At 41.8% G+C, this 26628-nt stretch overlaps 1 protein-coding gene across 1 annotated transcript in view; it reads left to right on the forward strand.

Moving 5' to 3' along the window:
- The window catches only part of LOC139759278 (uncharacterized), a 237589-nt gene that overhangs the window by 165557 nt on the left and 45404 nt on the right, over window positions 1-26628 (forward strand). The window contains exons 3-6 of the mRNA XM_071681422.1: window positions 1802-1994; window positions 7453-7588; window positions 8707-8811; window positions 15208-15387. Of these exons, the coding sequence (XP_071537523.1) occupies window positions 1802-1994; window positions 7453-7588; window positions 8707-8811; window positions 15208-15387 (614 nt within the window). The remainder of the gene's footprint in view (window positions 1-1801; window positions 1995-7452; window positions 7589-8706; window positions 8812-15207; window positions 15388-26628) is intronic.

Here is a 26628-nt window from a genome sequence, read left to right on the forward strand (position 1 = left end):
GAGCTACTATTCCTTTAAACATACCAATTTTCGCTCTCTGAAATAACATTCTCTTGCTCCACATGTTCTTCATCACTCCCAGAACCTTCGCACCCTCCTCCAATACATCCTCCCTCCTCCATACAAATTTTCTATAGCCCATTCCTCACAATCATATAACACTGTTGGAGCTACTATTCCTTTAAACATACCAATTTTCGCTCTCTGAAATATTCTCTTGCTCCACACATTCTTCATCGCTCCCAGAACCTTCGCACCCTCCCCCACCCTACCACTCACTTCCATTTCCATGGTTCCATTCGCTGCCAGGTACACTGCCAGATATCTAAAACACTTGACTTCTGCTGTTTCTCCATTCATACTTACATCCCAACTAACTTGTCCCTCCACCATAGTGAACTTTATAACCGTATTCTTATTTACATTTACTCGCAACTATCTCCTTTCACACACTCTTCCAGACTCACTCACCAACTTCTACAGTTGTTCACTCGATTTAGCCACCAGTGCTGTATCTTTGGCAACCAACAATTTATTCACTTCCCAGACCCTCTCATCCCCCCACAGACTGCATACTCACCCCTCTCTTCCAAACTCTTGCATTTACCTCCCTCACCACCCCATCCATAAACAAATTAAACATCCATAGTGACATCTCACAACCTTTGCCGCAGACCAAGCTTCACTGGGAACCAATCACTCTCCTTCTTCCTACTCATACAGATGCCATGCATCCTTGATAAAACTTCTCGGTATCTAGCAGCTTATCTCCCACATCATGTATTCTTAAAACTTTCCACAAAGCATCTCTATCATGCCTATTCTATGCCTTCTCCAGATCCGTAAATGCCACATACAAATCCATCTGTTTTCCTAAGTATTTTTCACACACATTCTTCAAAGCAAACACCTGATCCACACATCCTCTACACTTCTGATACCACACCGCTCCTCCCCAATCTGATGTTCTGTACATGTCTTCACCCTCTTAACCAGTGCCCTCTCATATAACACTCATCAACAAAATTGAACTTTTTTTTCTCATCAGGGATGTGATGTGATAACTTTTCTAGACCAATATTCGATGCAGATTACGAATTTTTTGTCCATTTCAATACAACACATCTCATTTTCTTTTTACGGATACATACGTCTTCAGTTCAACTGCAGCTACATGATACATGGTCAAAGCTAAAATGATAAGATTTATACCAGTTCAAACATTTTAATGTAGAAATTCAGTATTCTTAGATAGAAGGTGTACAAAGATGATACTATCCAGAAGGACAAGCTAAAAACATTCTGTGGCATCGATCTTCACAAGCCAAACGTGCTGAGCTTTAGACCTCTTATGGTGCTCTGACTCAGGTTTGTCCCTGTAATCTGCAAACATTCCTTCATTCCAGAAGCTCTGGCTGGTATCGATGCTCCATTGCACTGATGTTCCTATGGAAGTGCTCTCCTTGTTCATCAGACACTGCTCTAGGATTCTCTGCTTAAATTTCCAGATGTGAATGGAGGAAATGCACCTTGAGCAATATCTTACATCCCATAGCAACATAGATTTCAGAGGTTTTTCACACCTTCAAAATCTGGAGATCTAATGTTTCCCAAGAAATTTCCACACAAAAGTGTTCCATGCCTCTAGCTCCAAGTCATCAAGATGTGTGCTGAAATTGTGGTCTTCCAGGAGTCCCTTTATCTGTGGACCGACGAAGATGCCTTCTTTCAATTTGCCCTCAGTGATCTTTGAAATTTTTTCCACCACACACTCGAATCCTTTCAAGTTTCTCTTGGCTAGTGTTTTCACAAATTGCGTCATGGGACCAAGCTTTACGTGGAGCAGGGAAAGAACACATTGTGGATCAACCAGAGGCTATTCCTGGACACACTAAATTCCTGGCTCATATGATCTTTGCTGAGGCCAGTCCAACTCCATTTAATGCTTGGAAGTTGCTCAACTATCCCAGAGGCATGAAAAACAGCAGTATTTTGTGAATCCTGACTGCATTCCCATCAGCATGCCGATCCTTTGAGTCCCCACTTATTTTCCTGCTGTTATTTATGTATTTCATGGCATCTACGAGTACCTGCATGTTCTCATAGCACTCTTTCACGTGCACTGAATGACCTACAGGAATGGAGGGTTTCTTGTTCCTGTTGTGGAGCAGCACTGCTTTCAGACTTCTCTTAGATGAATCAATGAACAAGCACCATTGAGAGGGATTATGCTCTTGGATGAGCAGTGGAATGATGTGTCAAATTTGTTGCAAAAACAGAGTGGCCCACCAACTGAAAAATGAGAAGTAAGAGTCTGACTCCTTTTCCTGAAATAAGTTATGTGAGCATCCTTCTTGAGCAGACTTTTTGCTTTTAGATGACATGCTAAGAGCTTAACTTTGTCTTTTGGCAGTGCCAAGTCTCTCATTAAAAGTAGACGTGATACAAGAAAACGGATTGCATTTTTGAAATCAGCATCTATAAGTACATCAAATATGTCACAAGCCATGTGTGATGAAAATTAGTTGTTGACCAGTGTAATTTTCCAAGTATACTTAACAAACTTATGCCTCTGTAGTTTGAACATTCACCTTTATCCCCTTTGCCATTACATAATGGCACTATACATGCATTCCTGCAATCCTCAGGCTTTTCACCATGATTCATACTTTGAATGTTCTTACCAACCACTCAACAAGTCACCCCATTAATAAGTTCATCTGCAATATATATTTTATTATTTTGCTTTGTCGCTGTCTCCCGCGTTAGCGAGGTAGCGCAAGGAAACAGATGAAAGAATGGCCCAACCCGCCCACATACACATGTATACACATACACGTCCACACGCAAATATACATACCTATACACCTCAATGTACACATATATATACACACACAGACATATACATATATACACATGTACATAATTCATACTGTCTGCCTTCATGTGTTCCCATCGCCACCTTGCCACACATGGAATAACAACCCCCTCCCCCCTCATGTGTGCGAGGTAGCGCTAGGAAAAGACACCAAAGGCCCCATTCATTCACACTCAGTCTCTAGCTGTCATGTAATAATGCACCGAAACCACAGCTCCCTTTCCACATCCAGGCCCCACAGAACTTTCCATGGTTTACCCCAGACGCTTCACATGCCCTGGTTCAATCCATTGACAGCACGTCGACCCCGGTATACCACATCGTTCCAATTCACTCTATTCCTTGCACGCCTTTCACCCTCCTGCATGTTCAGGCCCCGATCACACAAAATCTTTTTCACTCCATCTTTCCACCTCCAATTTGGTCTCCCACTTCTCCTCGTTCCCTCCACCTCTGACACATATACCCTCTTGGTCAATCTTTCCTCACTCATTCTCTCCATGTGCCCAAACCATTTCAAAACACCCTCTTCTGCTCTCTCAACCACACTCTTTTTATTTCCACACATCTCTCTTACCTTTACATTATTTACTCGATCAAACCACCTCACACCACACATTGTCCTCAAACATCTCATTTCCAGCACATCCATCCTCCTGCGCACAACTCTATCCATAGCCCACGCCTCGCAACCATACAACATTGTTGGAACCACTATTCCTTCAAACATACTCATTTTTGCTTTCCGAGATAATGTTCTCGCCTTCCACACATTCTTCAAGGCTCCCAGGATTTTCGCCCCCTCCCCCACCCTATGATCCACTTCCACTTCCATGGTTCCATCTGCTGCCAGATCCACTCCCAGATATCTAAAACACTTTACTTCCTCCAGTTTTTCTCCATTCAAACTTACCTCCCAGTTGACTTGACCCTCAACCCTACTGTACCTAATAACCTTGCTCTTATTCACATTTACTCTTAACTTTCTTCTTTCACACACTTTACCAAACTCAGTCACCAGCTTCTGCAGTTTCTCACATGAATCAGCCACCAGCGCTATATCATCACCGAACAACAACTGACTCACTTCCGAAGCTCTCTCATCCCCAACAGACTTCATACTTGCCCCTCTTTCCAAAACTCTTGCATTCACCTCCCTAACAACCCCATCCATAAACAAATTAAACAACCATGGAGACATCACACACCCCTGCCGCAAACCTACATTCACTGAGAACCAATCACTTTCCTCTCTTCCTACACGTACACATGCCTTACATCGTTGATAAAAACTTTTCACTGCTTCTAACAACTTGCCTCCCACACCATATATTCTTAATACCTTCCACAGAGCATCTCTAACAACTCTATCATATGCCTTCTCCAGATCCATAAATGCTACATACAAATCCATTTGCTTTTCTAAGTATTTCTCACATACTTTCTTCAAAGCAAACACCTGATCCACACATCCTCTACCACTTCTGAAACCACACTGCTCTTCCCCAATCTGATGCTCTGTACATGTCTTCACCCTCTTAACCAGTGCCCTCTCATATAACACACATCAACAAAATTGAACTTTTTTTTCTCATCAGGGATGTGATGTGATAACTTTCTAAGACCAATATTCGATGCAGATTACGAATTTTTTGTCCATTTCAATACAACACATCTCATTTTCTTTTTACGGATACATACGTCTTCAGTTCAACTGCAGCTACATGATTACATGGTCAAAGCTAAAATGATAAGATTTATACATTCAAACATTTTAAATGTAGAAATTCAGTATTCTTAGATAGAAGGTGTACAAAGATGATACTAACCAGAAGGACAAGCTAAAAACATTCTTGTGGCATCGATCTTCACAAGCCAAACGTGCTGAGCTTTAGACCTCTTATGGTGCTCTGACTCAGGTTTGTCCCTGTAATCTGCAAACATTCCTTCATTCCAGAAGCTCTGGCTGGTATCGATGCTCCATTGCACTGATGTTCTATGGAAGTGCTCTCCTTGTTCATCAGACACTGCTCTAGGATTCTCTGCTTAAATTTCCAGATGTGAATGGAGGAAAATGCACCTTGAGCAATATCTTACATCCCATAGCAACATAGATTTCAGAGGTTTTTCACACCTTCAAAATCTGAGATCTAATGTTTCCCAAGAAATTTCCACACAAAAGTGTTCCATGCCTCTAGCTCCAAGTCATCAAGATGTGTGCTGAAATTGTGGTCTTCCAGGAGTCCTTTATCTGTGGAGCCGGACGAAGATTGCCTTCTTTCAATTTGCCCTCAGTGATCTTTGAAATTTTTTCCACCACACACTCCATATCCCTTTCAAGTTTCTCTTGGCTAGTGTTTTCACAAATTGCGTCATGGGACCAAGCTTTACGTGGAGCAGGGAAAGAACACATTGTGGATCAACCAGAGGCTATTCCTGACACACTAAATTTCCTGGCTCATATGATCTTTGCTGAGGCCAGTCCAACTCCATTTAATGCTTGAATTGATCAACTATCCCAGAGGCATGAAAAACAGCAGTATTTTGTGAATCCTGACTGCATTCCCATCAGCATGCCGATCCTTTGAGTCCCCACTTATTTTCCTGCTGTTATTTATGTATTTCATGGCATCTACGAGTACCTGCATGTTCTCATAGCACTCTTTCACGTGCACTGAATGACCTACAGGAATGGAGGGTTTCTTGTTCCTGTTGTGGAGCAGCACTGCTTTCAGACTTCTCTTAGATGAATCAATGAACAAGCACCATTGAGAGGGATTATGCTCTTGGATGAGCAGTGGAATGATGTGTCAAATTTGTTGCAAAAACAGAGTGGCCCACCAACTGAAAAATGAGAAGTAGAGTCTGACTCCTTTTCCTAAATAAGTTTATGTGAGCATCCTTCTTGAGCAGACTTTTTGCTTTTAGATGACATGCTAAGAGCTTAACTTTGTCTTTTGGCCAGTGCCAAAGTCTCTCATTAAAAGTAGACGTGATACAAGCAAAACGGATTGCATTTTTGAAATCAGCATCTATAAGTACATCAAATATGTCACAAGCCATGTGTGATGAAAATTAGTTGTTGACCAGTGTAATTTTCCAAGTATACTTAACAAACTTATGCCTCTGTAGTTTGAACATTCACCTTTATCCCCTTTGCCATTACAAATGGCACTTTACATGCATTCCTGCAATCCTCAGGCTTTTCACCATGATTCATACTTTGAATGTTCTTACCAACCACTCAACAAGTCACCCCATTAATAAGTTCATCTGCAATATATATTTTATTATTTTGCTTTGTCGCTGTCTCCCCGCGTTAGCGAGGTAGCATTAAGAACAGAGAATTGAGTCTTAGACGGAATATCCTCACCTGACCCTTCTCTGTTCCTCCACCTCTGACACATATACCCTCTTGGTCAATCTTTCCTCACTCATTCTCTCCATGTGCCAAACCATTTCAAAACACCCTCTTCTGCTCTCTCAACACACTCTTTTTATTTCCACACATCTCTCTTACCTTTACATTATTTACTCGATCAAACCACCTCACACCACACATTGTCCTCAAACATCTATTTCCAGCACATCCATCCTCCTGCGCACAACTCTATCATAATGCCTTCCTCCAGATCCAAAATGCTACATACAAATCCATTTGCTTTTCTAAGTATTTCTCACATACTTTCTTCAAAGCAAACACCTGATCCACACATCCTCTACACTTCTGATACCACACCGCTCCTCCCCAATCTGATGTTCTGTACATGTCTTCACCCTCTTAACCAGTGCCCTCTCATATAACACACATCAACAAAATTGAACTTTTTTTTCTCATCAGGGATGTGATGTGATAACTTTTCTAGACCAATATTCGATGCAGATTACGAATTTTTTGTCCATTTCAATACAACACATCTCATTTTCTTTTTACGGATACATACGTCTTCAGTTCAACTGCAGCTACATGATTACATGGTCAAAGCTAAAATGATAAGATTTATACATTCAAACATTTTAAATGTAGAAATTCAGTATTCTTAGATAGAAGGTGTACAAAGATGGATACTATCAGAAGGACAAGCTAAAAACATTCTGTGCATCGATCTTCACAAGCCAAACGTGCTGAGCTTTAGACCTCTTATGGTGCTCTGACTCAGGTTTGTCCCTGTAATCTGCAAACATTCCTTCATTCCAGAAGCTCTGGCTGGTATCGATGCTCCATTGCACTGATGTTCTATGGAAGTGCTCTCCTTGTTCATCAGACACTGCTCTAGGATTCTCTGCTTAAATTTCCAGATGTGAATGGAGGAAAATGCACCTTGAGCAATATCTTACATCCCATAGCAACATAGATTTCAGAGGTTTTTCACACCTTCAAAATCTGAGATCTAATGTTTCCCAAGAAATTTCCACACAAAAGTGTTCCATGCCTCTAGCTCCAAGTCATCAAGATGTGTGCTGAAATTGTGGTCTTCCAGGAGTCCTTTATCTGTGGACCGACGAAGATGCCTTCTTTCATTTGCCCCAGTGATCTTTGAAATTTTTTCCACCACACACTCGAATCCTTTCAGTTTCTCTTGGCTAGTGTTTTCACAAATTGCGTCATGGGACCAAGCTTTACGTGGAGCAGGGAAAGAACACATTGTGGATCAACCAGAGGCTATTCCTGACACACTAAATTTCCTGGCTCATATGATCTTTGCTGAGGCCAGTCCAACACCATTAATGCATAGGAAGTTGCTCAACTATCCCAGAGGCATGAAAAACAGCAGTATTTTGTGAATCCTGACTGCATTCCCATCAGCATGCCGATCCTTTGAGTCCCCACTTATTTTCCTGCTGTTATTTATGTATTTCATGGCATCTACGAGTACCTGCATGTTCTCATAGCACTCTTTCACGTGCACTGAATGACCTACAGGAATGGAGGGTTTCTTGTTCCTGTTGTGGAGCAGCACTGCTTTCAGACTTCTCTTAGATGAATCAATGAACAAGCACCATTGAGAGGGATTATGCTCTTGGATGAGCAGTGGAATGATGTGTCAAATTTGTTGCAAAAACAGAGTGGCCCACCAACTGAAAAATGAGAAGTAGAGTCTGACTCCTTTTCCTGAAAATAGTTATGTGAGCATCCTTCTTGAGCAGACTGCATTTGACTGATGTGAAAGATTTCTTATTTAGCTACAATTATCTATGTTTAGATTTAGGATGTTAGCCATCTTTTTTACTAAGTTAAGATGTGATTATTTCATATGTATATGATACTGGATTTTTCTTTTGGCATCATTTTAATTTGTAGTAAATTTAGAATATGAAAATGAATTCCAAGCAAAAAACTCATGTTGCACCAGATGATTTTAATTTTTCTAAGAAAATCCTTCTCTTTTTTTACAGTATAAGGTACTGATATTATATGATGAATATTGGTATTCAGATTCGTATTTTATGAATGAATAATAATCCAAGCTGTTAATTGAATTTGTGTACCATATATGGGGGAATATTTTTTCCTTGTTTTCTGCATTTTTGTATTTATATAATTATTCTTTAACTTTATCTTGTTTTTAGCAGTTGTACTGCCAGATCTAGAAAATGTATCTTCATTTGATATTGAAAAGATAATATAAAAAGTAAAAGTTATTATTCCTTATTTTAGTGGAAATCTGACACTCCCCCCTCCCCCCCAAAAATGATGCACAGTTTTTTTGTGGACTTTTTACTGGTTAAAGTGACAGGATGTTAATGTGGATAGGAAGTTACTGTTTTATTGATTATTTTGTTAGTTGTGTTTTAATTGTTGACTTGTGTGCCTTTCTGGCTGGCAGGCATCACTCATTGCCAAGATTGTCCCCTCACCCGACTGGTTTGTGGGTGTAGACAGTTTTGAGCTCTGCGAGGATGGCAACTGGGTCGACAATGTCAAGATACAGGTCAGTCAGGCCAGCAGGCAGCATCCAACCTTTTGTAGTGATGGAGTGACTATAGTAAATGGTGTTTCTGCAGCGAACAGCATGTAGGGTAAGTGGCAGATATATCCTAGAAGTGGAAGTAAGTTGTGAGTAAGGTAAAGAACAGTTTCCGAGGGATAGTAAGGACTCAGGTGTGGTTACCATTCTTGCAGCAGACTTATTGTCAACCATCAGAAGCAATGAAGATTATCCATATGATAAATGAAAATGTAGATAAATTAGTTCCAAAATTAATCAGCAGTTTGTTCCTTGACAATAGGCCATCACTGGAGGTCAAAACTGTAAAAATGTTTACATTTATTTATAAAACTATTATACCAGCAGAACAGGATAAAGCAAACAAAACATGGCAATAAAAGTCTGAAATTTTCAAACACACACAGCTACTTATGACAAGTTCCTCTAAAAATGTCATAATACTGAGAATGGATCTGCCATTTTGGTTTTAAGCAGCTGTTTTTGTGGCTGCTGAGAGCCATTTAGTGAATTAGTATACTGTTCAGTGTTCCCCAGTCATCGTTTTTAGGCAGACATGGTTCATTCCGTTCGATCACAACTGTTTTGGTTATATTGCAGTCCATATTACTTCATGAGTGAGGACATAGCTTTGCAGGTGGATGGGTGGAAATGTCCCCACACCCCTTGTAATACATAGCCTCATGGGTGGATCTAGAAGGTGATGTAAAGGCATAGGTACTGTTGGTGCTTCTGGTTGGCATAGTTTTGGAGAACTTTGCTCTGAACACTGGTGAAAATCAGTGTTGAACACCGAACACCCCTGTGAAGTATAGTAGTTGCTCTGGTTCTCGTGGAGAATTCTTTAGTGTAATGGATCCATGGAGGAAGACTCAGAGGATAGTGGAGAATTCAGGAGGGTACTGATTGAGAAATATGGACCATAGTGGAGCCCAGGTGAAATATTTGCATGCAGCATTGGAATTCAGCTGGTGTAGGGCTGTAAGAGGAGCTCAGAAGGCATGGAGAGCTGTAGGAACAGCTCAGTAGTAATGGATAGGGAGCTGTGGTTTTGATGCAAAACACATGGGAGCTAGAGAATAGAAGTGAGTGGATGCAACCTTTCTCCCTTCATTCCTGGTGTTACCTTGCTAACGTGGGCAACAGTGATCGAGCATAGAGATATAAATCCATGGGGAAAGGTGAAAAAGAATGGTACCCTGGTATCTCCTGCATATCATAGAAGACGATAAAGAGGAGCAGGAGTGGGGAGCAAGAGATCCTCCCTTCCTTTAATACTTTTCAAAGAAAGGAATAGAAAAAGGAAACAAGCATCAGTGTTTTCTCCTAAGACTCTGTTATCTGTTTTGATGCTACTGTACTCAAGCAGAAAAGAACAGACATGTGTGTGTGTGTAAACCTTACCTTATCTCCCTGCTCAGGAGTCCCTTCTATCCTTACGAGGTTCCTGAAGCACTCAGGAAGCTGGCCATGTCCACTGGCTAGTACCACTGGTCGAAAAGTGTAGTGATGGTGTGTGTGTGTGTTTGTGTGCAGAAAGTGTAGGATAGTTGCAAAGCAGTGCTTGGTGTCTCCTTTATGGGAATGAAGGTTCTTGGATATGTTGAATTGGTGTTTGTAGTATTTGGTGAAGTCTAGAGTGTAAATGGAAAATGTGACTCATATTTTTCTTGTGATTGTGGTTTCTGATGGGTGTGTTTGGTGGGTTAGAGATTAAGACTGAGTTGGGAGTTCAGATGTTTAGTGCTTGCTGGGTTATTTCAGTGTGCACATGTTTTGTCAGTATTCCATTTGTTGGGGAATTGGGGGAGGGATTGGTGAGTAGAGGCTATTGAAGTGTAAGGTAGGGGTAAGCTTTTTCTTTATACTTGTGATGTTTAGTTATAGAGTGGTTAGGGTGGATGAGTTGTAGTAGTGTTGCACAGAATTAAGTGACTTGCATTTTGAGGTGGAATTGTATTTGGAGGATCTTTGTTTTATTGTGAAGGTTTTGAGTGTCTGCAGTTACTAGGCAGCCAGTGATTATTCTGAGTACACTGTTTTGTGTTGTTTACAGTTTTGATGTATTTGCTTTTAAGAGGATAGAAGACCAAGGAGGTGAAACTTAGTTGAAAGTGGAGCAGTTGAAATGTTTATATAAGATATAGTTGAAAGTGGAGCAGATGAAATGTTTATGTAAGATATTGAGGGATTCTTTTTCTAGTACAAATCTAGTGCCAGTTAGTATTCTGAGGGCATGTAGTTTGTGTTTTGTTTTGTTTTTTGTAGATGTTATGGTTGTGGGAAGTGAATGTTGTGTGATTGTTGTACCTGACACCTTGAGTGTGGTAGCTGGATTCATGTCTGTTTAGGGTTAAAAGAGTGATTGAAGATTTCAATGGAGATGAAGTGCTGCAAGTTTGTTGTTGCTACCGTGATGTCAGGGTGTTGTGGTGTGATTGTGAGTTCGTCTGAACCCTGAAGTAATGGGAGGTTGTGTGGGAAGAATTTGGAAGAGAGCTGGAGAAAGAATGCTCCTAGGGAAACTCCATCATAAGAGTTTAAGTTTTTTAGAGGTGAAGTTACTGTGACTGTCTGTGGCCACATCTGCTCACATCCATACACAAGCTATCATGTGTAATGCACCAAAGCCACTGCTCCCTATCCACTATTAGGCCCCACAGACCTTTCAATGGTTTACCTCGGACATTTCACATGCCCTAGTTCAGTCCATTGACAGCACATTGACCCCAGTACCACATGGTTCCAAGTCACTGTATTCAGTGCACGCCTTTCACTCTCCTGCATGTTTAGGCCCCAGATGCTCAAAATCTTTTTCACTCTATCCTTCCATCTTCAATTTGGTTTCCCAGTTCTCCCTGTTCCCTCCATTTCTGACACATATATACTCTTTGTCATCCTTTCCTAACTCATTTTCTCCATTTGTCCAAAATATTTCCCAGCTACACTCTGTTTATTTCCACACATCTCTCTTACCCTTTCATTACTAAATCATACAATCAAACCTCCTCACAGCACATACTGTCCTCATACATTCCATTACCAACACATCCACTCTCCTTTGTACAACCCTGTCCATACCCTATGCCTCGCAACCATGTAACATTGTCTGAACAACTATTCCTTCAGACATACCCATTTTTGCCCCTTGAGACAACGTTCTTTCTTTCCATACATTCTTCATCACTCCCAGAACCTTTTCCCCCTCCCACACCCTATGGCTCACTTCTCCTTCCTTGGTTTCATTCACTACCAAGTCCCCTCCCAGATATCTAAAATACCTCACTTCCTCCAATTTTTTTTTTCCATTCAAACTTACAAGCCAACCAACTTGTCCCTCAACCCAGCTGAACCGTATACTCTCTATCAACCTTATCGTGTACCTTCTCCAGATCCATAGATGCTACATACAAATCCATCTGTTTTTCTAAGTATTGGTCTCCCACCTCTCCTCGTTCCCTCCATCTGTGACACATATATCCTCTTTGTCAATCTTTCCTCACTCATTCTCTCCATGTGACCAAACCATTTCAATATACCTTCTTCTGTTCTCTCAACCACACTCTTTTTATTATCTCACATCTCTCTTACCCTTTCATTACTTACTCCATCAAACCACCTCACACCACATATTGTCCCCAAACATCTCATTTCCAACACATCCATCCTCCTCCGCACAACCCTATCTATAGTCCATGCCTCACAACCATATAACATTGTTGGAACCACTATTCTCTCAAACATACCCATTTTTGCTTTCCGAGATAACGTTCTCGCTTTCCACACATTTTTCAGTGGTCCCAGAACCTTCACCCCCTCCCCCACCCTGTGACTCACTTCTTCTATGGTTCCATCCACTGCTAAATCCACTCCCAGATATCTAAAGCACTTCACTTCCTCCAGTTTTTCTCCATTCCAACTTACCTCCCAATTTACTTGTCCCTCAACCCTACTGAACCTAATAACCTTGCTCATATTCACATTTACTCTCAGCTTTCTTCTCTCACATACTTTACCAATTTCAGTCACCAGCTTCTGCAGTTTCTCACCCGAATCAGCCACCAGTGCTGTATCATTAGTGAACAACAACTGACTCACTTCCCAAGCCCTTTCATCAAGTATAGACTGTATACTTGCCCCTCACTCCAAAGCTCTTGCATTCACCTCCCTGACAACCCTTTGTTTTTTCCTAGTGCTACCCCGCACACATGAGGGGGGAGGGGGTTGTTATTCCATGTGTGGTGAGGTGGCGATGGGAATAAATAAAGGCAGACAGTATGAATTATGTACATGTGTATATATGTATATGTCTGTGTGTGTATATATATGTATATATTGAGATGTATAGGTATGTATATTTGCGTGTGTGGACGTGTATGTATATGCATGTGTATGTGGGTGGGTTGGGCCATTCTTTTGTCTGTTTCCTTGCACTACCTCGCTAACGTGGTAGACAGCAACAAAGGAAAATAAATAAATAAAAGAAATATATATATGTATATATATATATATACATATATATGAGGATTGGCGGAATGCGTGCATAGTGCCATTGTACAAAGGCAAAGGGGAGAAGAGTGAGTGCTCAAATTACAGAGGTATAAGTTTGTTGAGTATTCCTGGTAAATTATATGGGAGGGTATTGATTGAGAGGGTGAAGGCATGTACAGAGCATCAGATTGGGGAAGAGCAGTGTGGTTTCAGAAGTGGTAGAGGATGTGTGGATCAGGTGTTTGCTTTGAAGAATGTATGTGAGAAATACTTAGAAAAGCAAATGGATTTGTATTTAGCATTTATGAATCTGGAGAAGGCATATGATAGAGTTGATAGAGATGCTCTGTGGAAGGTATTAAGAATATATGGTGTGGGAGGCAAGTTGTTAGAAGCAGTGAAAAGTTTTTATCGAGGATGTAAGGCATGTGTACGTGTAGGAAGAGAGGAAAGTGATTGGTCCTCAGTGAATGTAGGTTTGTGGCAGGGGTGTGTGATGTCTCCATGGTTGTTTAATTTGTTTATGGATGGGGTTGTTAGGGAGGTGAATGCAAGAGTTTTGGAAAGAGGGGCAAGTATGAAGTCTGTTGGGGATGAGAGAGCTTGGGAAGTGAGTCAGTTGTTGTTCGCTGATGATACAGCGCTGGTGGCTGATTCATGTGAGAAACTGCAGAAGCTGGTGACTGAGTTTGGTAAAGTGTATGAAAGAAGAAAGTTAAGAGTAAATGTGAATAAGAGCAAGGTAATTAGGTACAGTAGGGTTGAGGGTCAAGTCAATTGGGAGGTAAGTTTGAATGGAGAAAAACTGGAGGAAGTAAAGTGTTTTAGATATCTGGGAGTGGATCTGGCAGCAGATGGAACCATGGAAGTGGAAGTGGATCATAGGGTGGGGGAGGGGGCGAAAATCCTGGGAGCCTTGAAGAATGTGTGGAAGTCGAGAACATTACCTCAGAAAGCAAAAATGGGTATGTTTGAAGGAATATTGGTTCCAACAATGTTGTATGGTTGTGAGGCGTGGGGTATGGATAGAGTTGTGCGCAGGAGGATGGATGTGCTGGAAATGAGATGTTTGAGGACAATGTGTTGTGTGAGGTGGTTTGATCGAGTAAGTAATGTAAGGGCAAGAGAGATGTGTGGAAATAAAAAGAGCGTGGTTGAGAGAGCAGAAGAGGGTGTTTTGAAATGGTTTGGGCACATGGATAGAATGAGTGAGGAAAGATTGACCAAGAGGATATATGTGTTGGAGGTGGAGGGAACGAGGAGAAGTGGGAGACCAAATTGGAGGTGGAAAGATGGAGTGAAAAAGATTTTGTGTGATCGGGGCTTGAACATGCAGGAGGGTGAAAGGAGGGCAAGGAATAGAGTGAATTGGATTGATGTGGTATACCGGGGTTGACGTGCTGTCAGTGGATTGAATCAGGGCGTGTGAAGCGTCTGGGGTAAACCATGGAAAGCTGTGTGGGTATGTATATTTGCGTGTGTGGACGTATGTATATACATGTGTATGGGGGTGGGTTGGGCCATTTCTTTCGTCTGTTTCCTTGCGCTACCTCGCAAACGCGGGAGACAGCAAAAAAAAAAAAAAATGTTTCGTACAATATTTTTGAACCGATTGGTTTCCAGGTACTTGATGGTATTTCTAACATATACTAAAACTTCATTTGCTTCTCTCACAACCCTATTTGCATAATTTTTGTAAGTAATAACTTTGCTATGATATTGGTATCAATGCCCCTTTCACAGGATTAATTTTCTTCTCACAAGGGATTTAAAAAGATCAGAAATAGCAATAGTACCAATTTTGTCACACTTGTGTGTGTTTACAACTATGTAATGTAGCCACATTGGCCACCAGCACAAGGAATGATCTTTGATGTGCGAATGTCCCAGGTTGACCCACTGGATGCTGGCACGGACAATGGGCTGACCTTCACTTCCCCCAACTGGCCCACCAGCCCTGCTGAACGCATCTTCCGCATCACTGCAAACTACCCCGACCACCCTGCCCACTCTTTCTACTACCCAACCCTCCATCACTTGCCTAGGATTGCTACCTTCACTATCACTAAGGTAAGAGGTTGTAAAATACTGACTTTATGTTTCCTAAACAGCAGAAAACTGGAAGGGATATGAAGTCCTTCACAGTTAATCATGAGGTTTTTATATTTCATTGGACCAAGTTAGCAATGAGATAAAAGAAAGGTTCAGATCAAACCAACAAAATGCATAAGTGTTAGGTTCAGGTGAACCAAAAGGCTGAGTGTTAGTGTCAAGTCTAGAAGGGTAAGGTTTAAGATCATGTTAAAAAGAGAACCAAATTTTGGGCTAAGACAAGAAAAATAGTTCAGTATTGGTGTCAGGCCAGCAAGAAGACTGAATTTTTGAGTAAGGTTGAGTAGCAAGGTCAGGTCAGTTGAAGGACTGAATTCTAGGAGGAGGTTAGCAGAAGGGACAAATATACTGGATGTAGTAAGACAGTGAAATATTGGGTTTAGCTGAACAACTAAACATGATCATCCACTATCTCAAAAAGAAATACTGTATAACAGAACTGCAAGTCCCACAAAGTAAAGCACAAGAACAGTCTCTGGATGCTTAGTGACCACAAATGCTCAAAACCTACACATTGAAAGAAAGGTCCCCTAAGTGGAAATAAAAAGTTTGCCCCTGCCACCACTTCATTAGCCATTACTCAACAGACCCTGCCACCTCCCACAAATACATCATTGACAAAACACATATGCACTGACATAACCTGGTAAGCACTGAAAATCGGACCTCCCAAATCAGTTTTATACTCCAACCCACCAGACATACACTCATCAGAGACCACACTAACCAGACAGACTCAAGTTACACTCTCCCACTTATGCTTTAGACATCACCCATCATAACAACACTACAAACACTGGTTCACCTTATCCCAAGACCCTTTGTGCTCAAGATGTAATGTACTATAAAGAAGACACCAAGCTTTTATTACTCAATTACCTTGCACTTGCACATAGATGCACACACATCACAACTTTCTATGACCTCTGGTCATAACATTCTAAACAATGGGTGTGGCCAGCTTCCTGAGTACTGCAAGTGGCAGGAAGGTGGGCAGATTAGAAAGGGTAGTGAATGGTGGGATGAAGAAGTAAGATTGTTAGTGAAAGAGAAGAGAGGCATTTGGACAATTTTTGCAGGGAAATAGTGCAAATTACCGAGAGATGTATAAAAGAACGAGGCAAGAGGTCAAGAAAAAGGTGCAAGAGGTGAAAAAGAGGGCAAATGAGAGTTGGGGTGAGAGAGAGTATCATTAAATTTTAGGGAAAATAAAAAGATGTTTTGGAAGGAGGTAAGTAAAGTGCGTAAGACAAAAGAACAAATGGGATCATCGGTGAATGGAGCAAATGGGGAGGTGATAACAAGTAGTGGTGAAGTGAGAGGGAGATGGAGCGTGTGTTTTGAAGGTTTGTTGAATGTTTGATGATAGAGTGGCAGATATAGGGTGTTTTGGTTGAGGTGGTGTCCAAAGTGAGAGGGTCAGGGAGAATGATTTGGTGAACAGAGAAGAGGTAGTGAAAGCTTTGCGGAAGATGAAAGCCGGCATGGCGATGGGTTTGGATGGTATTGCTATGGAATTTATTAAAAAAGGGATGACTGTGTTATTGACTGGTTGGTGAGGATATTCATTGTATGTATGGTTCACAGTGAAGTGCCTGAGGATTGGCGGAATGCATGCATAGTGTGATCGTACAAAGGCAAGGGGGATAAAGGTGAGTGTTCACTTTACAGAGGTAATAAGTTTGTTGAGTATTCCTGGGAAATTATATGGGAGGGTATTAATTGAGAGGGTGAAGGCATGTACAGAGCATCAGATTGGGGAAGAGCAGTGTGGTTTCAAAAGTGGTTGAGATGGAGCGTGTGTTTTGAAGGTTTGTTGAATGTTTGATGATAGAGTGGCAGATATAGGGTGTTTTGGTTGAGGTGGTGTCCAAAGTGAGAGGGTCAGGGAGAATGATTTGGTGAACAGAGAAGAGGTAGTGAAAGCTTTGCGGAAGATGAAAGCCGGCATGGCGATGGGTTTGGATGGTATTGCTATGGAATTTATTAAAAAAGGGGATGACTGTGTTATTGACTGGTTGGTGAGGATATTCATTGTATGTATGGTTCACAGTGAAGTGCCTGAGGATTGGCGGAATGCATGCATAGTGTGATCGTACAAAGGCAAGGGGGATAAAGGTGAGTGTTCACATTACAGAGGTAATAAGTTTGTTGAGTATTCCTGGGAAATTATATGGGAGGGTATTAATTGAGAGGGTGAAGGCATGTACAGAGCATCAGATTGGGGAAGAGCAGTGTGGTTTCAAAAGTGGTTGAGGATGTGTGGATCAGGTGTTTGCTTTGAAGAATATATGTGAGAAATACTTGGAAAAACAGATGGATTTGTATGTAGCATTTATGGATCCGGAGAAGGCATATGATAGAGGTGATAAAGATGCTCTGTGGAAGGTATTAAGAGTATATGGTGTGGGAGATAAGTTGCTAGAAGCAGTGAAAAGTTTTTATCGAGGATGTAAGGCATGTGTACGAGTAGGAAGAGAGGAAAGTGATTGGTTCCCGGTGAATGTCAGTTTGCGGCAAGGATGCATGATATCTCCGTGGTTGTTTGATTTGTTTATGGATGGAGTTGTGAGGGAGGTGAATGCAAGAGTTTTGGAGAGAGGGGCAAGTATGTTGTAGATGAGAAGGCTTGGGAATTGAGTCAGTTGTTGTTTGCTGATGATACAGCGCTGGTGGCTGATTCAGGTGAGAAACTGCAGAAGCTGGTGACTGAGTTTGATAAAGTGTGTGAAAGAAGAAAGCTGAGAGTAAATGTGAATAAAAGTAAGGTTATTAGTATCAGTAGGGTTGAGGGACAAGTAAATTGAGAGGTGAGTTTGAATGGAGAAAAACTGGAGGAAGTGAAGTGTTTTAGATATCTGGGAGTGGATTTGGCAGCGGATGGAACCATGGAAGCGGAAGTGAGTCACAGGGTGGGGGAGGGGGTGAAGGTTCTGGGGGTGTTGAAGAATGTGTGGAAGGCGAGAACATTATCTCGGAGAGCAAAAATGGGTATGTTTGTGAAGGAATAGTGGTTCCAACAATGTTATATGGTTGCGAGGCATGAGCTATAGATAAGGTTGTGCAGAGGAGGGTGGATGTGTTGGAAATGAGATGTTTGAGGACAATTTGTGGTGTGAGGTGGTTTGATCAAGTAAGTAATGAAAGGGTAAGAGAGATATGAGGTAATAAAAAGAGTGTGATTGAGAGAGCAGAAGAGGGTGTATTGAAATGGTTTGGTCACATGGAGAGAATGAGTGAGGAAAGATTGACAAAGAGGATATGTGTGTCAGAGGTGGAGGGAACAAGGAGAAGTGGAAGACCAAATTGGAGGTGGAAGGGTGGAGTGAAAATGATTTTGAGTGATTGGGGCTTGAACATACTGGAGGGTGAAAGGCTTGTAAGGAATAGAGTGAATTGGAGCGATGTGGTATACCGGGGTCGACATGCTGTCATTGGATTGGACCAGGGCATGTGAAGCATCTGGGGGTAAACCATCTCCTTCTCACTTCACCACTACTTGTTATTACCTCCCCTTTATCCCCCATCACTGATGTTCCCATTTGTTCTCTTGTCTTATGCACTTTATTTACCTCCTTCCAAAGCATCTTTTCATTCTTTCTTGAATTTAATGATACTCTCTCACCCCAACTCTCATTTGCCGTCTTTTTCACCTATTGCATCTTTCTCTTGACCTCCTGCCTCTTTCTTTTATACATCTCCCAGTCAATTGCACTATTTCCCTGCAAAAATTGTCCAAATGCCTTTATCTTCTCTTTCACTAACAATCTTACTTCTTCATCCCACCACTCACTACCCTTTCTAATTGCCCACCTCCCACCTTTCTCATGCCACTGGCATCTTTAGTGCATGCCATCAATGCTTCCCTAAGTACATCCCATTCCTCTCCCACTCCCCTTACGTCATTTGCTCTCACCTTTTTCTATCGTGCACACAAACACCCACATGCGCTTATATACTCACGTGTTTACCAAATGGCGTCCTAGCCGCGTCTCTTTGGTGTAAATCAGTTGACTTACATTTCTTTCTTGTATCTCCCCAGATGATGATTATTACGCGAAAGTACACTTGGAAACTTATCGTGTTTCATTTTCTCCTTGGACTCATAGGAATATACATACATATACATATCAACATATACATACATGTACATACACATAGGCAGACATTACATACATACACATGTACATATTCATACTTGCTTCCCTTCATCCATTCCTATCGCTACCCCTTCCCACAGGAAAATTGCATCCCTGTCCCCTGCTTCAGTGAGGTAGCACCAGGAAAACAGACAAAGAGAGGCCACATTCGTTCACACTTAGTCTCTAGCTGTCATGTGAAATGCACCAAAACCACAGCTCCCCATTCATATCCAGGTCCCATAGACCTTTCCATGGTTTACCACTCCACATGCCCTGGTTCAATCCATTGACAGCATGTTGACCCTGGTATACCACATTGTTCCAATTCACTCTATTCCTTGCACTCCTTCCACCCTCCTGTATGTTCAGGCCCCAATCACTCAAAAGCTTTTTCATTCCATCTTTCCATCTCTAATTTGGTCTCTTGCTTCTCCTTGTTCCCTCCACCTCTGACAAACATATCCTCTTTGTCAATCTTTCCTCACTCATTCTATCCATATGTCTAAAACATTTCAACACACCCTCTTCTACTGTCTCAACCATACTCTTTTTATTTCCATACATCTCTCATACCCTTACATTACCTACTCAATCAAACCTCCTCACACCACATAGTGTCCTCAAAAATTTCATTACCACCATATCCACCCTCCTCCATATAACTCTGTCTATAGACATGCCTCACTACCATATAACGTTGTTGGAACTACTATTCCTTCAAGCATACCCATTTTTGCTCTCCAAGATGACGTTTTCTCTCCTTCCACACGTTTCATCGTTCCCAGAACCTTCACCCCCTCTCCGACCCTGTGACTTACTTCTGCTTCCATGGTTCCTTCCACTGCTAAGTCTGCTCCCAGATATCTAAAACACTTCACTTCCTCCAGTTTTTCTCCATTCAAACTTCACTCCAAATTAACTTGTCCTTCAACCCTACTGAACCTAATAACCTTGTTCTTATTCACATTTACTTTCAACTTTCTCCTTTCACACACTTTACCAAACTCAGTCACCAACCTCGGCAGTTTCTCACCTGAATCAGCCACCAGAGCTGTAACATTGGCGAACAACAACTGACTCACTTTCCAAGCCCTCTCATCCACAACAGACTGCATACTCACGCCACTGTCCAAAACTCTTGCATTTCCCTCCCTAACAACCCCATCCATAAACAAATTGATCAACCATGGGGACGTCACACACCCCTGCCGCAGACTGACATTCACTAGGAACCAATCACTTTCCTCTCTTCCTACTCATACACATGCCTTGCGTCCTTGGTAAAAACTTTTCGCTGCTTCAGGCAACTTACCTCCCACACCATATACTCTTAAAACCTTCCAAAAGCATCTCTATCAACCCTATCATATGCCTTCTCCAGATCCATAAATACTACATACAAATCCATTTATTTTTCTAAGAATTTTGCACTTACATTCTTCAAAGCAAACACCTGATCCTCACATCCTCTACCACTTCTGAAGCCACACTGCTCTTCCCCAGTCTGATGCTCTGTATATGCCTTCACCCGCTCAATCATCACCCTCCCATATAATTTCCCAGGAATACTCAACAAACTTATGCCTCTGTAGTTTGAACACTCACCTTCATCCCCTTTACCTTTGTACAATGGCACTATGCATGCATTCTGCCAATCCTCAGGCACTTCACCATGGTCCAAACACACATTGGATATCCTTACCAACCAATCAACAACACAGTCACCCTCTTTTTCAATAAATTCCACTGCAATACCATCCAAACCCATCGCCTTGCCGGATTTCATCTTCCCCACAGCTTTCACTACCTCTTCACTGTTCACCACACCATTCTCCCTGACCCTCTCGCTTCACTGACCACCCCGACCAAAACCCTCTATATCTGCCACTCTATCATCAAACACATTCAGCAAACCTTCAAAATATTCACTCAATCTCCTCAGTTCATCACTACTTGTTATTACCTCCCCACTTGCCCCCCTCACAGATGTTCCCATTTGTTCTCTTGTCTTACGTACATTATTTCCCTCCTTCCAAAACATCTTTTTATTCTCCCTGAAAATTAATGATACTCTTTCACCCCAACTCACATTTGCCCTCTTTTTCACCTCTCGCACTTTTCTCTTAACCTCCTGCCACCTTCTTTTATACATCTCCTAGTCATTTGCACTACTTCCCTGAAAGTATCATCCAAATGCCTTTCTTCCCTTTCACTGACAACCTTACTTCCTCATCCCACCACTCACTGCCCTTTCTAATCTGCCCAACTCCCACTTTTTTCATGACACATGCATCTTTTGCACAAGCCATCACAGCTTCCCTAAATATATCCCTTTCCTCACCCACTCCCCTCATGTCATTTGCTCTCACCTTTTCCCATTCTACATTTAATCTCCTGATATTTCCTCATGCAAGTCTCCTTTCCAAGCTCACTTACTCTCACCACTTTCTTCTTCCTAACATTCTTCTTTTCTGGAAACCTCTACAAATCTTCACCTTTGCCTCCACAAGATAGTGATCAGACATCCCTCCAGCTGCCCCTCTCAGCACATTAACATCCAAAAGTCTCTCTTTTACATGCCTGTCAATTAACATGTAATCCAATGATGCCCTTTGACAATCTCTCCTACTCACATATATATACTTATGTATATCTGTCTTTTTAAACTAGGTATTCCCATGTAATCCAATGATGCCCTTTGACAATCTCTCCTACTCATATATATATATATATATATATATATATATATATATATATATATATATATATATATATATATATATATGGTGGGTTTGAATGGAGAAAAACTGGAGGAAGTGAAGTGTTTTAGGTATCTGGGAGTGGATCTGTCAGCGGATGGAACCATGGAAGCGGAAGTGGATCATAGGGTGGGGGAGGGGGCGAAAATTTTGGGAGCCTTGAAAAATGTGTGGAAGTCGAGAACATTATCTCGGAAAGCAAAAATGGGTATGTTTGAAGGAATAGTGGTTCCAACAATGTTGTATGGTTGCGAGGCGTGGGCTATGGATAGAGTTGTGCGCAGGAGGATGGATGTGCTGGAAATGAGATGTTTGAGGACAATGTGTGGTGTGAGGTGGTTTGATCGAGTAAGTAACGTAAGGGTAAGAGAGATGTGTGGAAATAAAAAGAGCGTGGTTGAGAGAGCAGAAGAGGGTGTTTTGAAATGGTTTGGGCACATGGAGAGAATGAGTGAGGAAAGATTGACCAAGAGGATATATGTGTCGGAGGTGGAGGGAACGAGGAGAAGAGGGAGACCAAATTGGAGGTGGAAAGATGGAGTGAAAAAGATTTTGTGTGATCGGGGCCTGAACATGCAGGAGGGTGTAAGGAGGGCAAGGAATAGAGTGAATTGGAGTGATGTGGTATACAGGGGTTGACGTGCTGTCAGTGGAGTGAATCAAGGCATGTGAGGCGTCTGGGGTGGACCATGGAAAGCTGTGTAGGTATGTATACACGTGTGTGGACATGTGTATGTACATGTGTATGGGGGGGGGGGGGTTGGGCCATTTCTTTCGTCTGTTTCCTTGCGCTACCTCGCAGACGCGGGAGACAGCGACAAAGTATAAAAAAAAAAAAAAAAAAAAAAAAAAAAAAAATATATATATATATATATATATATATCTGTCTTTTTAAACCAGGTATTCCCAATCACCAGTTCTTTTTCAACACACAAATCCACAAGCTCTTCACCATTTCCATTTACAGCAATGAACACCCCTTGTACACCAGTTATCCCCTCAACTGCCACATCACTCACCTTTGCATTTAAATCACCCATCACTATAACCCAGTCTCGTGCATCAAAACTGCTAACACACTCATTCAGCTGCTCCCAAAACGCTTGCCTCCCATGATCTTTCTTCTCATTATTAGGTGCATAGGAATCAATAATCACCCATCTCTCTTCTTCCAATTTCAGTTTTACTCACATCAATCTAGAGTTTACTCTCTTACACTGTATCTTTTACTCCCACAACTCCTGCTTCAGGAGTAGTGCTGCTCCTTCCTTTGCTCTTGTCCTCTCACCAACCCATGACTTTACTCCCAAGACTTTCCCAAACCAATCTTTCCCTTTACCCATGAGCTTCATTTCACTCAGAGCCAAAACATCCAGATTCCCTTCCTCAAACATACTACCTATCTCTTCTTTCTTCTTTTCTTGGTTACATCCACACACATTCAGACACCCCAATCTGAGCATTCAAGAAGGATGAACACTCCCCGCTTGACTCCTGTTTCCCTTTTTAGAAGTTTGAATATGAGTGAGCTTCCACCCCTCACTTCTGCCCCCTTTAGTTGCCTTCTATGACATGCGGGAATACGTTGGAAGTATTCTCTCTACCCTATCCCCAGGGATATATTGCACATTACACATGACAGCCAGAGAATGAGTGTGAGCGGATGTGGCCTATTTTTTAGTCTGTTTCCTAGTCCTACCTTGCTGATGCAGCGGGTGGTGATGCTATTTCCTGTAGGGTGTGGTGGTGCTGGAAATGGATGAAGGTGAGCAAGTATGAATATGTACATCTGTATATAGGTATATGTATGTATATGTGTATATAGTATGTGTATGTATATATATGTGTATTCTTATATGAGTGGATAGGTCTTTCTTCATGTGTTTCCTGGTACTACCTTGCTGATGCGGGAAACGATGATCAAGTATAATAGATAATAGAAGCAGTGAAAAGTTTTTATCGAGGATGTAAGGCATGTGTACGTGTAGGAAGAGAGGAAAGTGATTGGTTCTCAGTGAATGTTGGTTTGCGGCAGAGGTGTGTGATGACTCCATGGTTGTTTAATTTGTTTGTTTATGGATGGGGTTGTTAGGGAGGGGAATGCAAGAGTTTTGGAAAGAGGGGCAAGTATGCAGTCTGTTGTGGATGAGAGAGCTTGGGAAGTGAGTCAGTTGTTGTTCGCTGATGATACAGCGCTGGTGGCTGATTCTTGTGAGAAACTGCAGAAGCTAGTGACTGAGTTTGGTAAAGTGTTTGAAAGAAGAAAGCTGAGAGTAAATGTGAATAAGAGCAAGGTTATTAGGTACAGTAGGGTTGAGGGACAAGTCAATTGGGAGGTAAGTTTGAATGGAGAAAAACTGGAGGAAGTGAAGTGTTTTAGATATTTGGGAGTGGATTTGGCAGCGGATGGAACCATGGAAGCAGAAGTGAATCATAGGGTGGGGGAGGGGGCGAAAGTTCTGGGAGCGTTGAAGAATGTGTGAGAACATTGTCTCGGAAAGCAAAAATGGATATGTTTGAAGGAATAGTGATTCCAACAATGTTATATGGTTGTGAGGCATAGGCTATAGATAGAGTTGTGTGGGTGCGGAGGAGGGTGGATGTGCTGGAAATGAGATGTTTGAGGACAGTATGTGGTGTGAGGTGGTTTGATCGAGTAAGTAACAATAGGGTAAGAGAGATGTGTGGTAATAAAAAGAGTGTGATTGAGAGAGCAGAAGAGGGTGTTTTGGAGTGGTTTGGTCACATTGAGAGAATGAGTGAGGAAAGATTGACTAAGAGGATATATGTGTCAGAGGTGGAGGGAACGAGAAGTGGGAGACCCAGTTGGAGGTGGAAAGATGGAGTGAAAAAGATTCTGAGTGATCAGGGCCTGGCCATGTAGGAGGGTGAAAGGCGTGCAAGGAATAGAGTGAATTGGAACGATGTGATATACCGGGGTCAACGTGCTGTCAGTGGATTGAACGAGGGCATGTGAAGTGTCTGGGGTAAACCATGAAAAGCTCTGTGGGGCCTGGTTGTGGAAAGGGAGCTGTGGTTTTGGTGCATTATTACATGACAGCTAGAGACTGAGTGTGAACAAATGTGGCCTTTGTTGTCTTTTCCTAGTGCTACCTTGCGCACATGTGGGGGGAGGGGGTGTTTATTTCATGTGTGGCGGGGTGGCGATGGGAATGAATAAAGGCAGAGAGTATGAATTATGTACATGTGTATTTATGTATATGTCTGTGTGTGTATATGTATGTATACGTTGAGATGTATAGGTATGTATATATGCGTGTGTGGACATGTATGTATATACATGTCCACACACGCATATATGGGAGTGTATTGATTGAGAGGGACAGGTATGTATATACATGTGTATGTGGGTGGGTTGGGCCATTCTTTCGTCTGTTTCCTTGCGCTGCCTCGCGAACGCGGGAGACAGCGACAAAAGTAAAGTGAAATGAAATAAAAAATATGTATATGTGCATGCATGTGTATGCATTTGGACGATTTTTGCAGGGAAAAAATGCAATTGAGTGGGAGATGTATAAAAGAAAGAGACAGGAGGTCAAGAGAAAGGTGCAAGAGGTGAAAAAGAGGGCAAATGAGAGTTGGGGTGAGAGAGTACCATTAGATTTTAGGGAGAATAAAAAGATATTCTGGAAGGAGGTAAATAAAGTGCGTAAGACAAGGGAGCAAATGGGAACTTCAGTGAAGGGCGCAAATGGGGAGGTGATAACAAGTAGTGGTGATGTGAGGAGATGGAGTGAGTATTTTGAAGGTTTGTTGAATGTGTTTGATGATAGAGTGGCAGATATAGGGTGTTTTGGTCGAGGTGGTGTGCAAAGTGAGAGGGTTAGGGAAAATGATTTGGTAAACAGAGAAGAGGTAGTAAAAGCTTTGCAGAAGATGAAAGCTGGCAAGGCAGCAGGTTTGGATGGTATTGCAGTGGAATTTATTAAAAAAGGGGGTGACTGTATTGTTGACTGGTTGGTAAGGTTATTTAATGTATGTATTACTCATGGTGAGGTGCCTGAGGATTGGCGGAATGCATGCATAGTGCCATTGTACAAAGGCAAAGGGGATAAGAGTGAGTGCTCAAATTACAGAGGTATAAGTTTGTTGAGTATTCCTGGTAAATTATATGGGAGGGTATTGATTTAGAGGGTGAAGGCATGTACAGAGCATCAGATTAGGGAAGAGCAGTGTGGTTTCAGAAGTGGTAGAGGATGTGTGGATCAGGTGTTTGCTTTGAAGAATGTATGTGAGAAATACTTAGAAAAGCAAATGGATTTGTATGTAGCATTTAT

The sequence above is a fragment of the Panulirus ornatus genome, chromosome 32 (assembly GCF_036320965.1).
Source record: "Panulirus ornatus isolate Po-2019 chromosome 32, ASM3632096v1, whole genome shotgun sequence".
In the NCBI taxonomy this organism is placed as follows: Eukaryota; Metazoa; Arthropoda; class Malacostraca; order Decapoda; family Palinuridae; genus Panulirus; species Panulirus ornatus.